Here is a 19212-nt window from a genome sequence, read left to right as displayed (position 1 = left end):
TAATGAAAAATACAGATGTTTTTACAATTGCAAAGTTAAGTGTGACAATGTGCAAAACTTGTCGAGACATAGTAGCTTGCGAGTACGAGAGATACGTCCAATCATAAATATTATCTATGAAGTTATGTAGCACTACATCTTCACGAAGCACCAAGGCTGAATATCTCGAGTTGTGTCGCGGAAACGTACGGTGCATCAGCTAAAATATACACACATCATCGAAACACACTATAAAACCGTAACGAAACGATCGCGAATGAACGGCGATTAAATTTGACGACTTATAATGCTAGCCATGAGTTTTTACAAAGAAACCGAAAACAATAAATTGGTTATGGATGTCGGAACATAACCATTCAATATACATTTTATAAATATACAAGTAGCCATCAACGGCCGAATAAACTTAATAAAATAAATATGGGAATATTTCTGGAAAATCGCTTGATTTAAGACCGATTTTTAACATGAACTGTTGATATTTTTATATGGTGTTTTGCCAATTGACGTCAACGCTATAATATATTCATCTATCTTAAAAACAAAATACGTTGAATTTGGGAAATAACTAAGAAAATCTAAACATCTGCAAATGAATCTGATTCAAAATAATTTTGTTGCTTCGAAGCTTCAGAAGAACTATTATTATTTTATTTTTATGCGCATAAGAAAACTTAATAGAAATTAAAGTATTTTAAATATAAAACGGCAAAAAACTACTGTTATCCATATTTTTTTTTCACTCAAACAATTCATAAATTCGGAAAAATATTATTATGAATTTGTAACATAAGACTTCAATGTAAAATATTTGTGATAAAACAGCTAAAAATCTGAAATCTCGACTATTGTTAAATCGCTTTGAAATACTTAAATCTCCACGTGTGTACGGCGAGCGATGTTAGTACCTATGGATTTACATGTACCACCCAAAGCAACACATTCCTAAATACATGAATTAATCCATTAAAAAAACGTACATTGCATTGCTATCTATATTTTCTAAAATCGAAAAAAAATCCAAATTTATTTTAAAAGAAATTAAAAAACTTTAAATATATCAACAAAAATACTCATCCATGCATATAATATTTTACCTACAAAAACTCACTCATTTATTTGATTACAAAGTTTATCTGTTCAAATAGATAAACTATGTAAACAATTTGTCATAGAGACATAGATTCCGTCACAATAATGCACACTGCTGTTTACCAATAGCAAGACCAAGGCAGTTGATACGGTCGAATAAATCATAAATAATCTGGAAATTACAACCTTGAACGAACTTGAGCGCCACGCGAGAACTGAGGTGTGCAGACATACTGATTGAGTTGTCTCGAGTGTTCAATGAAAACTGTACATAATCCGGTCATTGCATACGCTACTCGAATGCGGGAAAACAATGTCATTAGCGTCTGGACTACATTTGATCACTCGACTGCAGGTTGCATTAATAACATCGGCAGAATGATGACATTGCAAGATAAGACATTAGACTGCAAATTCAACAGCACATGGTAGAGGCGTATTTTGCAAGTCTTTTATTTTTTGTGTTCTCCGCGTCAAACATTATTAATATTACTTTTTTTAAATTATGTATCACATCACAATAGTGGTGGTATTCACCAAGTAAAACTTGAATTAAAAATGAATAGATATTATCACAAAGTGACTGCCGAATCAATTAATGAAATTATTATTATTATTATAGATTTTTGCCGCCATCGAATGAAAGACGAGGAAATGTATTGAAATAAAGACAAGGAAGAAAAACGAGAAAGATACAAAAAAAATATGCTAACTTTTTTTTATCAAAATGCGAACACTTATCATTCAAGTACATACACATCCGTGCATATTTTATAACATTTAATAAATTGACAGGTTATTTTCCCTTATGTTTTCAAAAATATGTATATGATTTTAGTTTTAAATGCATTTACTTAAATTATGACTGGTAATTATTACTAGAATTTTTTTAATTATGATAGTACATAATAACGAGTTTTTAAGTCTATGGGTTTTCAGACGTAGATCTTCGGACAGTCTTACAAAAGCGTGTGATTAATATTTTATAAATAGTGCTATGGAGTGGCGCATAGTATTGTTTTCATGTTGTTGTATTGATCGCTTGACTTAGAAATGGGTTGGACTGAAAATCCTATAAATGGTCACATAACTAATATGTTGTTATTTATGAAATGTAATTTAAAATTCATCTTTTTCTTATCCTTATTACACTGTATCATATTAATGCTGGATAACTGGAGAAGAGTAATTGCTTCTCCAAGGGTCACAACCCTCAGTAATGAGGAATAAGACGGAGAAGAAGAGCATGATCATTATTACATTATCATAAGGCGAGAATTTGTACTGTGTATATTACGAATTTTGCCCATCGCAAGGTGGAAATGTACTGATGAAAATCTACATAATAGACATGGCTCTTGATGTTATATTATGAACATATTGAATGAACATGTTACGCGGAGCCATATTGTATTAGAAGCCTTGAGTTTGATTAACACACCGTTAAGACATTCTATGTCAGGGTCTGATCCTCGCAAAAAGAGCTAAGTTAGATTACAGTGAATCAGTGTTGGTTAAATCGAAAACCCGTCCACTGGAGTGTGTAAATTGGTATCCAGTATTTTAATTAAAATCTAGGAATATATTTGCTATTTTTTTTCATTCAAATTCTCACTTGTTTCTTTATTTAGTAAATAAAAAAATCTATCAGCATTAGACGCTTTCAAAGAATCCAACACATTTTTTTAAAAATGGCATCGCATTAAATCGCCTTAAAATATTGCATTAAATTGGCATTGTAAAGTAAATATAATCGTTCATATTCTGCTGGTTCAATCTTTACCGTGTTTTAAAGTACAGATGCATATGTGCAATTTTAGTAATTCCACATATTTTATAGATTAAACTTACCTAAAAACAGAGGCAATCTCACGTTGTTATTCGAAAAAATATGATCAATTTCAAGTGGAAAGACTGAATAATTATTTACTCTTGGTCAAAAAAACATATTGATTGAATTATATGAAGAATAATTGCTTTATTTATTTGATTTTTTGGTTATATTTTGCAAATGCAGATATAAATAATTATTTTTTCGGAAAGGTCGCATCAAATTAACCCACAAAATAAAAAGACCAAATTGAAATTAAGGTAATTAATTACTTAAAAGTTATCATCAATATTTCTCATGGTGTACACATTTTAGATTTTTAAGCTTATTTATTTGAAGATCATCTGATTTTCATCCATCGTAGATTATCCATTTAAAATAACATCTGTTCCTGTAACATCCCAGCCAAACGAATTGCGCAATGAAACTTTATTATGACTAGACTTCATAAAGTTTCATCTCCGATTTCCCGAATCAAAGCATTACAACAATAATTCTGTTTTATTATAATTTTTAGTACTACATTCAAATAATAATTTTCCCAGCTGTAAGATTTTGTAAATAAACGAATGGATTTTAATTTTTTTTAAACTTAAGGCATTGATTATCAATCAATATTGGTATTGATATGATTCGAAAAGAAACCCGTTTTTTTCCTCAATAAACGATAAAAACTACAACAAAAATTAAACCTAAGTTAGAAGATTAAAAATAAAAATTCATTGCAAAAGATTGACAAAGGTGGTTGAATATATAATTTTATTTTATTCTATTCTTATTACATAATTGAGAGTTTATTTTTTTAAGATTTTTACAAATTCACATACTATAATATTCGTATAATATAAGTAAAGAACGACAACTTAACTTAACATATACATTTATTATAGTGAAATAATTCATTTATTACTGACACCCTCCGACATGTAGCGACAGTACGTGAAGACAATATCAATTGAAGATAATAATTTATTTAAATCTTTTAAGCTGAATGCAAAGCCTGGAATATAATTTTCCATTACTGATGAAAGTACTGAAGAATGAATATTGAATTGAAATTTAAAATCGATATCCACGTTACTGGCGGACAATCCCTCTATGTAATAAATAATTAGTTAGGAAAACTCAATAATAGAGTTTTCAGGAAATGGGGGTTGATAACCCTTAATAGAAAGGGGATATAAGAAATTCAACTATGTGGGTAGGTAATAATACATACAATTTGTTTGCCGTTTTAATCGCGGTATACTTTTTGAATTTTTTTCTTGGAAGTCGCGTACGTAGGTATGACTCAAAAGTAAAAGAAATTGCTAACTATGTCGCAACACAAACAACATATAAATCAACCCGACTCTCAGAATACCAAGAGCTGACCGAACACCTGATCAAATTCGCAGAAACCGCTCAATTACTGGACCTGTTTACCATGTGGACGAAGATAATACTCCAAGTCTGCCATATTGGAACATTTAACAGCTGACGGTTTTTTTTATGAATGTTATTTAGATTATGTTAATCAAATACCGTGTGTCATCGCGTTCACTAGAAATCGGCCTCAATTGAAAATATTGGCATTGCAGTAAACACAACATTGTGTTACGTTTGGTTCAAGGAATCGTTATCATACAAATCGTTCGGGGAAGATCATTAAAAAATGAAAACAAACAAATGAATGAAAACGCTAAATAACATCTGACGATAGTGAAATCAAATTTGCATGTTTCAAATTTTAATACGTATACACTTGTTTTATTAGTCTTCTTTTTGAGAATATTGTGGATTCTCAAATCAAATACAATTTTAAATTCATATTAATTTACCAACGTCTTTTAATCTTTGGATTAAAAAATGTATCTTTATGTAAATAATTTTATTCCCTGAACGACGATATGTATGTTTAAAATGTCACACACACTTATAATGTTTGTAAAGAGAGAAAAATGTCTTATCTTGTAAAGAAAATGACGAGTATTTTTTTAATTGACACTCTTTTTGCAAAGTACTGACAATTTAGATTTTTTGATAAAACATTAATGTTAAAAAGACAAATCTTTCAATACAATCTTTGATAAAATTGTGACATTTTCGAAATACACAAATCGATTATATAAACGATAACTAATGATTAAAGAAAACACTTCGTTGTTTACCACTTGAGTTTTATTATAGACTACATGTTTCAGAAGTTAAACTTCCATCATTCAGGTCTGTATAATAACTATTATACAGACCTGAATGATGGAAGTTTAACTTCTGAAACATGTAGTCTATAATAAAACTCAAGTGGTAAAAAACGAAGTGTTTTCTTTAATCATTGTAACATGTCTTACCACAAAGTTAATGCCGAAACAATAAGTAAAATAACGATAACTAATATTAAAAAAAAACTCTAATTAATGTTTAAATCTATATTTTTGACCAAATAAATTTTCGCGGCTTGATGTCACACTGTAAACTTAACGTGATTGCGGTAATAAAAAATGTAGTAATTTTCTGTAGAGATCTGATAAGAGGATAATTTTTTTATGCAACCGATTTTTACTTTGTAAAATTATCAAACACACTGTTGGATTAAAACCACAATTTCCTTTTAAAATAAGATAGTGTATACTAGTCAAGTGTTTACAATCAACTTGTTAATTATGAAAGTAGTTATTATACTTTTTACATGCTAATCTACGAGGAAAAACCAGTTTATAATTTATTTATCAAAATATATATAACTTTAGTTTTCTGGTTAAATTCATTTTCATTTTCGAATTAAACTAACTATGAATTAAACTACTAACGAATTTTCAACTATGTAAAGTTTACGAGTAATTTAATGAAGAAAATTTTCATTCAAAAGAGGAATGTTTGAAAAATGTATAATCAAAGAATTTATTTAATGTACTGAAGATCAATCCGAGGCATATCTACTTAGTTCCAATCGCAATGGCAGAGAATCACGAATTTTATTGAACCTAATAAAACCGGTATATTGACAGTTTAATGATAATAAATAAACTGTACGTTACAGGCCCATAAATGTGTTAATGAAATTTAAATACTATAAAAATTCAGATAAAACCTTTCTCTTGTTAGCTGTCCGAAAAAATGGATTTATAAAAATTTCTTTGAACTTTATCAAAGACGTATTTCGAGAAAATACTTTTAATAAATTTAGTATGTAATTTTATTTATTTGAGTCTAATGTGAAGAATCGATGACATAAGATAACAGGATTAAACAGCTGTTACGTAAATAATGTCATTTGATGGAATACGACTTCATAAAGGAGTGACCTTCGCAGAAATTGGCTAAGGAAAACCATTGAATATTTTGAAATTGCTGTTATTTATAGTGCATATCTAACACATGGAAGACCTAAATTGTCTTTGAAAGGTTGATATATTAAAATGTCGTCGGGACTTATTGAACGTTATTGAATTCGGTGATAATTGAACGAGTTTTCAAGTTTCATGAAATGAATTTTCAGAGTAGCCGACCGGGGAGGAGACTGCTGTTACACAATAGCGATATTGATCCAGACTTACCGGCATTTGCCGGGTGTGGGTGCAATCAGAGTGCAAGTCGCTACCGCATGTGCAATGCGCACACGCTTGCAACTTGCAGGTTGCACTAGTCTAACTAGTCGGAACTAAAGCCTTATTACGTCATAAAAATCTGATATTTTACAAATATTTTTTTATAATACCAAATTTACTCTATATCCATCGATAAATTTAATCAGTAGAATAAATTAGTAAATTGTAAAGCAATTAAGATTGTGAAAAAATGTAGCAACCTCACATTTTTTCGTAGGTTTTCATAAATCGCTCACTCCTTTCGTCAACAACGTCATATATCAAAAATCGTCAATTTTCAGTTGTGCATGTTTTCGGAAGGCCCAGAAAATTTACTATATCCCAGCAAAAGCGGCATATTTTTAACTTAATATTTACCCGCGGGCAGAAAGAGTTGTTTTTGCATTTTGAAGAAAAGGTATTGTTTAATTATTTTTTTAAATATACCAAATATTTTTTAAATGGAGAAAAAACCTACAGGTTTCACCTAAAAAGATCTGTTGCACGGTAAAAAGTTCAGTAAGTGGCTTGATATTTATTTTTAATACATTTCATTATTTTCTAAACTCTAAAAACGATCTCCTGAAAAATCGAGTTAGCGAAATGTGAAAAATTGATGAAAGAAAAGAAATATGACTGACATATTGTTTCTATTAAAATTTAAAAAAATAACGTGGATGAGAAAAAAAAATTAAAAACCCCTTTTTGTGCCTATAAATGTTTATGTATTCAATGAAATCTAATTGAAATATAATTTTAGATTATAGCCAACTCCCACGAAAAATTATATCACCATAAAAATCCAAAATGGCGAACAGGTTATCCGCGAATGTATATTTTATGACTCTATCAAGATTAAGCAAATTGTCAACAGATACCTTATTTTATTACCGAGAATCAGTGAATTAGTTAGTAATCTAATCGTTAAAGTTAAATATTATCAGTCTGTTTACCGTTTAAACAGTAAGCTTTCAGTTCATACAGCGCGAATATCTTACGTAACGCGAGCGGAGATTTGGCGGTACCTCTTATATTGATAACCGATTACAAAATTTGTTACTAAAATAAAGTGTTCCAATAGACAAATGTGAACTTGTTAATTTATATTTTTATTTATAGACGAAAAACCTTCCTGTTTGAATTCAATGTCATGTTTTGCCTATCCTGAAACTGAAGTTAAAAAGGTGAATCACGGGAAATCCCGGCATTTGGATTGAAGCCGTAAAAGGTTAATAAGCCGATAAACCGAGCTTTCATAATCCTGGGGGGATGCTTATTTTTATTTTATTTTTACATAAGAAGAAACATTTTATTTTCTTTGTGTAATTTATTCGAGGTTTTTTGTATGAAAATTGATTGCATATAAATTTTAAAATTTGATTTTATAAAAGAAAATCTGTCAGTATTGTAGATAACTCTTTTTCGTAAGACTGTGGGAAAGGTGATGAGACGGACACATACGATGACATTAACGATGCACTAAAAGAGTAACTAGAAGCAGTCTGTATGAGACACGCGGATATGGGGCTGAGGCTGAACACTACAAGATGAAAAGCTTCGCCTAGAAAAGGTGTAACCCTGTCTTCTGTAGAGCCGGTTTTCGCCGAAGACCTTGAAGGCTTAGATCGATACCTTCCCGAAGGGTCGGTCGGTAGGTCGGTCGGCCGGTCGGCAGGCTCTGGTCGGCTGCCGGCACCGGGTTCGCTAAATGGTCGGGAAGCGTGCGGCTCTAAGGAACAAAGCGAGCGGTCCTCGGGCTTACCTTGTCTCCCATCTTTATCGGGACGTATCGAGTGGGGCCAAAAGTGGTTCGGGCCCGCGGGGTGCGAGAACTGCTCTTCGCTTCACTGGTCCGCGGTTCACTGTAAGATTATCACGGCGGTGAGTCCGTTCGGTGCACTTCAATATGCGATAGTCTGAGCGTCGGCGACTAAGACATGTTACCCGCCTGTGGGTGAATGCGTGCGCCGCGGGGTCCCTTCGAGCACTGAAAGGAGAAGGAGACTGCTCGCGGACTGAACACCGACTGCTGGCCCGGTATCGAGCCGGAGGGGGGGCAGCGCCGCATACACGTCACACTGCGTCACGACGCCCGAAGCGCCGGCGGAAACTCCCGAGCGCCGCGCTCCCCGCCCCGCCCGCCGCACCGCCGCCCCCGCGCCTAGACTACGTTACGTAACGGTTTTCGGATTCCCGTAGACGAACTTTGACGAGAAAAGCTTCTAGGACATTTCCCGAGCGGGAAACGGTTTTCTGTTCAACGCGGCGATAAGGCGCCGATCATGGAACTCGCTTCGGATCATTCATTTTTCGACATGCCCCGCTTTTAATACATAAACGTATATCGATGCTTTAAACAAAAATTAATTGATTTCATAGGCTTAGGTTAAATGTATTACTGGCAATACATAATTAAGCGTCATTACTAGTTTAGAGTATAACACTATCGCTAGTTGACAACAAAAAAATAACAAAAAAAATTGCGATGGAAGTTACTAGAAGATCCGACGCGAACTCCTCAAAATCGTTTTTTAATATTTAAAAAGTCAAAATGAAAAAGTATCATGGTGCCAAACTTTAAACACTCAAAGCCTTAAATTTAATTTATGCTTAAGGCGTATACTTTGAAAATGGCAAAAATTGCATAAACCGAAGCTTTTCATGGAACATTTAGAAATGCGAAATAAAATAAAAGAATGGTTAAAATTAATCAAGGCGCTTTTAATAAATGAGAAAGGATTATACATTCATTTATTTAAACGGAGCCCATTAACACCGCCACGAAATACCCCATAAAAATGTTTACACGAGGCACGAATCCTCTTCATACATACCCAGGAACGTGAAACAATATACCGTTAGCACTCAGCACGTAAGGGAGCGAAAAACAATGATTTTCCCGAGCAATGTAAGGCATCGAGGGCAGGGCCCAGAGGGGTGCGTGCCTAACCTAGGCTAAGGGGGTGAAGGCGGCCGCCCCTTATGTAAGCGGGCGCCGAGCCGCGAGCCGCTTACAGCCAACTTTTCTCATTCAAATGCTTAATTCACACAATTAAAGGGACTTTTTTCATGGTGCTGATAACAAGTTTTAGGTATCATTAATATTAAAACGCGAAATTGTAACACGGCTCCTGAATATCAAAGGTATTTAATAATGGCAACCACCACAAAAAAAAACAGAAATATTTCAAATAAAAAAAACATTATAGATAATAATGTCACGATTCTATGGGGTTAGCTAAATTTTTAAATTATACTTACTAACCTAACCATCACACGGCTTCTCCGCAGGGATAGGCAGAGAGAATAAAACACCCCAATTTGTATTTGCAAACAATCTATGCCTCTTCTACATTCATGTATCTCCTCATACATACCCGCCTGACTATTATATATTCCTATACTACGGACCTGGCCACTTTCGAGCATTTGAAATACTTGGCTATGCCAAGTTTTCATCAGTCTTCCTCCGCTTTTATTTCCAACTACATTCGCTTCATAAATTTGTTATAGCGTTCTTTCTTCACCCAATCACTCATCAAAAATATCTTGACAGTATAATGATTAATTTATTAATTTTACGTTTACACCTTTAAAAATAATTTTAAAATATGTAACGTTGAGCTTTCTCATACAGTAAATTATGGTAAATATTTTAAGAAAACAATACGCGAAAAATACCTAGTGATATGTTATCTACAAATTCGTTTGTCGTAAAACGTAATATTTTTTAAAGCTCTTTCTTCTGAATGAAGTATAAAGAAAACTATATTAACAAAAAATACTAGTGTGTACTTGAATAAAAAAGAATTTTCATATGACACTTATTTTGTTAGGAAAATTTGTGACAGCCTCTGTATGTTACGAAGTTGCGCGACCTCTAGAAATTTACAGGGGTCATAAAATATAATACTAACTCCTTCCCTCTTCAAAGCGAAGAGTAAATAAGACACATAAAGTAAAGGAAAAAGGGGCTACATATTACATATTTCGTGTAAACAAGAAATATATTTGAAGGATACGATTTTTTCACGATATTTTATGAATAGCATTCCGGGTCAATTATAACAACAACAAAAAAGTATTAAATTAGTAATCTAATATAAAATTGAATAATCTAAAATGAGTTATTACATTTATAACGTGTTCAATGTATCCATACATACTCGTACAGTAAACCCCCCTATAACGCTGAGATAGGTACCGCGTTATCGGAGGGGACGTTATAGGGAAGATAATGTTATTAAATTGTATTTTAATTTTAAATGACACATTGGTCATTTCCGCTAGTTAAAAATAAAAATACAATTTAATACATTCACTGCTTATAAAATTTCCTAAGACAAAGGGGTACCTATGTCGACGTTGTAGGTATACTGTATTTTGTGACAGTTTTAAAATGTGCTTGCAATGTAAAAACGGGGCTATCCCCGACATGAAAATCAGGTATTTTTACAATATATTTTCAAGTTATTCTACAGAATGAATGCAGCTTCAATAAAGAAAGAAAGATAAGTTCGACCAAAATTTATGTATGTACTAAAAAACATGTACTTATAGATAAAAAAAACCTGTGGACAAATATCATGTTGCAAAAAATCTCAACATTCTAGGGACTGAATGATTATTTTTAACGTAATCTGTAACTTAATTAGGAATTATATAATATCCAATCTTTTAACGGTACAAAATTGAAGTACACTCCAAAAGATAAGGACTATAGGTAATAATTTATGCGGACACATTAACGTACAAAATATTATTAATACTAAGGGATTATGCAATCGACAAGTAAGTCGGTCGTATAAATAGTATAAACATGTGTATGAAAGCAGATATATCAAAATGTTTTCACAGGTAAATAGATTATCACGAACATTATACAACATACGTGACGTTGGGAATAATTTTAGCATTAAATGTACTAGCAGATAGCTTAAGGCTTAGCGAGATGTAATCAAGCATGTATTTAGGGAATACAATCGGAAAATGTTTAACGTGTATTTTCTGTTTAAGGGAATCGTTAAAATTTCCACTGGCTTGTATATCCCGAGCTAGTTGAGTCAATTCAAGTCAAATGACCCTTATCAACACCAAAAGTAGCCAATAAACTGGTATTTGAAGAATTCACAGCATTTATATACTAACAAAAATAAATTAGAATAAAATATCTGAAATTATTTTTAGAACATAGCACAAATATTAAAATTTCTACATATGCATTGAATTAAATCATTTATTATTTTTAGGTCACTCGTAAACGTGAAGGTTTAGTAATAAAAAAGATAGATTGAGACGTGACAACACCCTGTATGCCAATATTGCGTATAGGGGGTATATTTGTTAATCAAATGAATAATCACAGCATAAAATACGATTATACTTGCTTAGAAGTGATGTTAATTTTGATCGACAGACATAAATAAATAAAATATATAACTGCGCTTCAGATCTGAGCAGTTGAATATATTTGAAAGGATACAGATGAAGTACACGAAGATCATTACTGCCATATGTGAAAGGAAATAGAGAAGGAATATAAGGTAGCAAAAAGAGAATGGCAGCAATGGCCAGGGAGACTAGTGCAGCGTACCCGTACTTGTACTAACTCGTGTCACTTAAAAATTCCCAAAATTTACCTTCCCTCGAAGCCCTTGAGACCAAGGCTCGTTAATTAGTCTGTTCAAATATGTAATTCATTTGTAAAACTAAGACTTGTTACGATGAAAAATCATTCGCGTTAGTTCGCAGTACTCGCCTTCTAGAAATGCTAGAATTGTTATATCGTGAACATCCATAATATACGAGTGAAGCCAGAAGGGTGAAGCGGTCTGGGATAAAGGGTTTCCCTAGACACCGTATTATAGACATAAATAACAAATAACCATGAAAGGTTTAAGGTGGGTTAATACGTATTTATATTTATTGCCGAATTTCAGTTTTCACCTGCACGCGAAACAAGGGCGTCAGAATAAGATGACGCAAAAAAATACTTTTTTTTCATAAATAATATAATATCATATGAATTTATTTTGTACAATAAGTAAATCATGAGAATTATAAATATAAATATAAGCAATTATAAATATAAGCTGATAATCGTAATGGCTTCAAAGCTCCGTTGAATTTTATCTTTAAAATTATTATTTGATGACAAGTTTTAAACCTAACTATATTTTAATAATATAATATATAAAAATCAGTGATTGAAATTTCTATTCTATATCAAATTTAGAAAATAATTTTATGTGACGTTTTTACGATTCTCCTGTAAGAATACTGCTGGAAGGTTGGAAGATATTACTTTTTAGCAATAATTAGCCCGCCAATGTACGTATTTATTTTCTTTACATGAAGTTTAAATAAATAAATAGAGTTTAAACGTGTTGAGTTTAACATATTAACAATCTAAAGTTAAAAGACTAAACTGTCAATAAACGATACAATGAATCGTGTAAAATATATACATATATTTTTTAATTAAAATATTATGTATTTGTAAATGCTAAAATTATTGTCAGTAGTAAAACGTTAACTTAAAAAAAATATTATGTGGTATTTTTAAGTTGTGCATTAAATTTTATGTAACAAATATACGTCATATTATCTCTTAAATAAGTAATAAAATGAAATTAAAAAAATTGTAAATTATTTGGGATTGGGCTTCGAAAAACTATAATGTATCAAGAGTCCATAAATGTAAGGAAGCAAATATTTAACTTAACAAATATACGTCATATGGTCTCCTTTGAATAAATAAAAAATACCTAATGAAAAATTGTAATTAATTGTATGGGATGCTTTCAACAGCTACAATGTATCAGAAGTCCATAAATGTGGGGGAGCAAATATAGAACTTGATATGCATAAAAACACGAGGTGCTTATTCTCGAATGCGCTCCGCTCCGGCTGAAGGAATATCTCCCGTGGCTTGACCAACCTCGATATGTGCATCGATCGCCGGCAGGGCGGCTTACGTCAGCCCAGGGCGGGCGGGGCCGGCGGCGCGGGGCGCGGGGCAGGGCGGGCGGCCAGGGCGGCTGCGCGTAGCCCGAACTGGGTCACGCCCCGATCAATACACACCCGCCCACCCCCGGCTCGGGCGGGAGGAACCGCCCCGGAAGACGATCGCACTATACAAATGTATGCACTTCGGATATATGGCCGCCGGTATTTCGCCTGGCGAGCCATGGGATATTCCTTCGGTAGGAGCAGAGCGCATTCGAGAATAAACACTTTTTTTATGCAAATAAATTTCTATATTTGCTTCCTTACATTTATGAACTCCTGGTACATTACAGTTGTTCAAAGTAATTATTTACCAATTTTCACTTGTTTTTTTATCATTTATTTAAAAGAGATTTTAACCTAGAAAGCCATGGGATATTCCTTCGGCAGGGGCAGAGCGGATTTGATAAAAAACACATTTTTATGTAAATAAAGTTCTATATTTGCTTCCTTATATTTATGGACTCCTGTTACCTTTATAGCTGTTGAAAGGTCAATCCCAAACAATTAATGAATTACAATTTTTCATTTGATTTTATTTAAATTTGATGGAGAGCATACGACCATTTGTTACATATTTGTTAAGTTTTATATTTGCTTCCTTACATTTATGGACTATTTATTTAAAAGAGTACATAGGACTTTATATTATATACGTATATTTGTTGCATAAAATATAACGCACAACTTAAAATACCACTAAAATAAGTTCTAGTATATTCTTACAAGATAATGTTTTTTCTGTATAATTTTAGATGAAATGCAAATTAAGGCTTTTCATTTGAAAATGATTTCACTTTAGCATGAAAAGTCTATTTATCAATCCGTAAACATGTTTATTTTTAATATTCGTGTTATAGCTCAAGCTAGCGCTAACAAAAAATGTACTCCGGTTTAATGTGTACCCAAAAGGGAGGCAAGCCCAGTGAGTATACTATGAATTATTACACGCATTAATTGACGTTATAGTACACTTTATTCGACCATACAAATATTTTGTGATTTCCCAAGAAATCAAGAAATCTTTTGTCAATGTAACAGATGTACAGTCGTGCATGTCTGAGACATGACTGCCGAGTCAATTTTTTTCTTTAATTTTAATGTTTTTACAAATCAAATATAAAAAATAGATGTTTAAAAACTTAAAAGTAGCTATCTTAAGAGTTCTCTCTAATTTATCCGGTATTTACAATATTAATGGACCATTCAAGCCGTATAAACATGATATGTAATAAGATCAATAACAACAAAAATGTGTGAGCAATTTCAGCCGAGAATTTACCTCAATTTTTAATTATAATTATTTTTTTTAAATCCTTAAAATAATTTTAATCTATCCTATGGAAGGATATTTTATAATTAGACTAAAAACAATAAAATAATTCAACATATTGTAGACAGTAAAAATATATTCGTAACGATTCGATAAATCAACTAAGAGAAGAGATGTGAGAATATTGTAAACTACTGCTTTAAATTAAATTAAATTAAACGTTAATAAGTTCAAAAAACAACAATATTAAGGTTCTAAAAAACAATGAATAAGGCAAAACAAAGGAAGATAACGTGGGTTTAAAAATAAAATATTCAAAGCATCACAAACCCAGAAAACGCGGAGATAGAAATCTCCACTTTATGTCGGGATTATAAAGTTGGGAGTTGGTTGCCGTCTGCCGCCGTACTTCACGGTTCGAAAAATCAACTAGAATCCGGAATATGCATCCGAAACCCTCGAGGCTCGAATCGTACTTGAATCGAATCTTGAGACTTGGGAAAGTCTTAAGGCCAGCAAATTTTCTTTGTCCACGAAAAAAATAAAATAGTGTAGTATTAGCCGATTTAAGCCATCAGCAAGAGTGGGGTTTTATATTCATCTTCTATGTATATTTTAATGCATTTTTTCATATTTGAGCGACAAACACAAGTTATGATACTACTGAAAATGTGTTTTACAAATCAACTTCCGATTATTGGAGTTATCACCCAGACATTAAAAAAAGGTGTAGATTTCGACGCAAATAAAATTAGCACTTTAAAAACAAAAATCATTCAGAACATTCGCGTTTGTTCAACTTCATCGATTAGCAGAACTGTTTGTTTTAAAAATTTAAGTCGTGTTTTACCTATTAATTAAGGCGGTGAAAATTTTTCACGTCTAAACCATATTTGAAATCCTGTTAGTATATTATGAAAATGTTAAACACTTAGGTTATTAAAAAAATGATAATAAAATTAGCAGGAAATTCCTGGTAGCTAAAATTTATCGTTAAGTAAAACTATAATGTATAAACTATTAAGAGATTTTATTTATTGTTTCGGCCATTCACTTTTTGGTAAGACATGATGAAATTGTAAAAGAAAAACACTTGTTTTTTACTACTTGAGTTTTTTTTTATTATAACGATTAGTTTCGGAAGCTATGTTTCCATCTCAAGTCTAAATATAAACTAATCGTTAAAGTAAACTAAACTCAAGCGGTAAAAAAACAAGTGTTCTTCTTTTACAACTATAAAGAGAGTGTGCCTATTTATTTGTTTCTTTAAAAAAATACAACAAAAAATAACATGAAACGCCTGAATGGAAAATACGAACAGACTGTGCATCATAAAACGTGTAATCGCCTATGGTCCCCAGTTTTTCCTTACGGCCCGACAGCTGACACGAGGAGATAATATCCCATATCGTGAAGACAGTACACTTCCCTAACATCCCTTTAGGGCTACTTTTTCAGAACTGGGTTCCCTTTATGGGCTGATCCAATACGAAAACTGCTACATCTGTTATCGCTCTACATTTTTACCCCTATAGCCGAAACGTTTAGGAACAAGATTTAGTAAGAAGCGCCACAAAATCTCGGATTCATGAGGTGTCATAAAAATTTTTGCGTTGAGTTTTGTAAAAATATATAGAAAGTTTAACCGCTGGGAAAAATATGAATAATTTGGATATATACGAAAGAAAACGCGTGTAATTCTGACTCCCTGAGCATCGATTCAAGGTGAAATTAACGATTGAACTACCTAGTATACATAACATTAACTTTACTTTTATTCCACAAAAACCAGTAAAAAACAAGTAACAAATAAAAAGGCAACTTTCAGTAGAAAAAAAGGTAATTTTGTTTAAAAAGACGAATTAATTAGAAATAAAAGTCCATATCTAAAGTTAAAGTTATCTACACTATGCAGTTAATGCGTTATCTATCCACTATAATCAATCGACTACCGAGTTTTTTATCAATAATTTTTACTTAATTGCTTAGCCAGGAAAGTGCAGAAACTGGTTTATATCTAAGATTTAAAATACTACAAATGTGTTTAAAATACTTCACACTACTAAATGTGTGTGTAATAAACATAACAAATAATATAAAATATTTTACATGTTAGCCTGCACTAGACAATTTTATATTATCGTAAGCTTCGATAATACGTTAGATCCAGTCCTCTTTTTTAATTTATCTAAAAATGTCTTCTTCTAACCCTTATCCGCACTTAATGGTGCATAGGGCACTGCATCGTATTGACGCAATGTTATCTTGATTGTTAATTATATGAAGGGAAGGTGATCACTCTTGCGCTTCAGGGACCAGTGCAGAGTAATATTTTAATAAATATTAGAGTGTAAAATCACTAATATTTATTCTCACCTCCCTTGGGAATCGAACCTGGGACCTCCAGCTCGGTAGCTAAACACACTGATCATTACACCACGGAGGCGGACTATCTAAAAATGTAACCAATTTAAAACATGATTCCATGAATGTAGCTAAAAACTCTGAAATGTTATCGAAAAAGAAGTTTACGTAAACAATGTACGTACTACAGACCCTTATTTATTGCTTTGGGTTAGTAACACCGGGTTCAAGTTAAGTGTTCCCCTTTAAAAAAATGTTCGAGTGTTCTGCGGGACAGAGGAGGGTGTGAAGATTGCGTGACCTTATCGAACATTAGGCTGAATTCATTGAAAAGGGAGCGGCAGCCGGGGAAAGGAAATATCGGCAAGGATTCGAGGGAGACGAATTACATAATATTTCGGAACAAACATCGAGAAGAGGGCTTAGGTATTGTGGCGGAGAGTGTTCACCCCGTACGACTCTGTGACCTATAAGACGACCGAGGGTCCGGTACACGAACACATAAGCTTGTTTTCAGTTTTAATATCGCTTTAAAATCTAGAGGGAATTACCTTAAATAAATATTAAATACCCGAAAAATAATTAATAGTTTTTACGGTGTAGATGCGTAATGTTTTTTTTAGTAAATTCAAATAAAAAAATGTGTGGATCTTAACCGGCCTGCCAAATAATAAACAACGATTTAGTTTTTTTAAAGTGTCGCAATTCAATCAAATGAAGAAAAAAAAATCGTTACATTTTTGATTTCTAATTATGTATCTAAATATCGTGACAATAATGGACGATTTGCGATAAAATAAAATCTAATTTCTCTAAATTGATAGATCATTAAACGAGAGCCTTAATAAATACATTTAAGAAAGTTCTTGTACAGGCAGCTAAACAGTTTTCAGAAAAATCGAAAATTGTAAAAATAAAAAAAAATTCATGTTATAAAAAATGTATGTCATTGAGTAGAGGTTAAAATCGTGTGATTGTTTTTATGGTGAATATCAAATTTTGAAACAGAAAAAAGGATATATTAATTGATTCGGCAGACACTTTGTGGTAAAATTGACTTGAATGAAGAAATAGTGGTAGGTATTTACCAAGTAAAACTTAAATTAAAAAAGAGACAAATTTTATGATACGTAATTTATTAAGATAAAGTTAAATTAGTGATTATAATTTCTACTTCTACTTCAAATAAATAATTGAAAAAAATCACTTGTACCCATTTATAAGTTGCTAAAAAGCGTTGAATGAACTCCGGTATGGGAGCTGGCGGAAAATTTTAAACAGTTCAATAAAACGGCGCCAAGGTCCCGCTTGTTAAGTAGCAGTTAACTACAAACCAATAGTGAAACTGCAGAATATCTATGCAGCTTTCTCTCAGTTAAAGTTAACTAGACGACGGGCTGTTGGTTAACAGCCAGGAAGGTACCCAGTGCTGGCGAGGCACGGTATGGTATATGTATTATAATATGATATCGTATTTCTCTTCTTTCTGCGAAGAGCTTCCCTTTTTTCCGTCTGGTGTCAGGGGGAATTTAACGATCCACCTCGAGAGACCAATGCTCCGGGAAAATCGAGTTATGGTGCCATTTTAATGATCGCAAAACATAAAAAAATGCGTTTGCCAAAAATATGACGAGACAAGTTTTCATTTTGTTTTTCAAATGACAAAAATACACTTTCTTTCATATAAAATATAATATTTTATATCATTTATGTGATTTTTGTTAGTATAATAATGTAAGCAGGTACACGCATCAGAAATATAACAAATAATTTTAAAGGCTTTCATATAACAGTAAATATTAAAAATGACGGGTTTGGCTGTAGTTGAGGACTCCCAAGTTTCTATTTTTGACCCTACTATGCCACAACTCGACTCCCATTCTTAAATATTTAAAAACCACTCGGGCTTACCTGAAAAAAATTAAGTAACATATTCGCGTTTATAATTTGAACATAATTTTTCTTGTGTTATTATAAAAAAAAATATTTCTCATCTATTTTATTTTTTATAGGTCTATATCGCTATTAACTGGAATAATAATGAAGGGTGAACGAAAACGTTAAGTAAGAAATAGAAT

The 19212-nt window shown here is 32.3% G+C and overlaps 1 protein-coding gene across 9 annotated transcripts in view; it reads right to left on the bottom strand.

Moving 5' to 3' along the window:
- LOC148312085 (sodium/potassium-transporting ATPase subunit alpha) overlaps positions 1–19212 on the bottom strand; it is a 106930-nt gene that overhangs the window by 45626 nt on the left and 42092 nt on the right. For 5 of the 9 annotated variants that reach the window (XM_088277878.1, XM_088277882.1, XM_088277879.1 and 2 more), the window contains exon 1: positions 8252–8478. The exons of the other annotated variants lie outside the window; for them this stretch is intronic. In XM_088277878.1, coding sequence (XP_088134004.1) covers positions 8252–8263 — 12 coding nt within the window. In that variant the 5' untranslated portion in view covers positions 8264–8478. Of the gene's footprint in view, positions 1–8251; positions 8479–19212 lie in introns of those variants that run through there. 9 annotated transcript variants of the gene reach the window in all.

The sequence above is a fragment of the Brachycentrus maculatus genome, unplaced genomic scaffold (genome assembly GCF_059751285.1).
Source record: "Brachycentrus maculatus isolate JH-2025_06_01 unplaced genomic scaffold, ASM5975128v1 h1tg000050l, whole genome shotgun sequence".
In the NCBI taxonomy this organism is placed as follows: domain Eukaryota; kingdom Metazoa; phylum Arthropoda; class Insecta; order Trichoptera; family Brachycentridae; genus Brachycentrus; species Brachycentrus maculatus.
The sequence above is the reverse complement of the archived record's forward strand: the minus strand, read 5'-3'. Positions and strand labels throughout refer to the sequence as shown.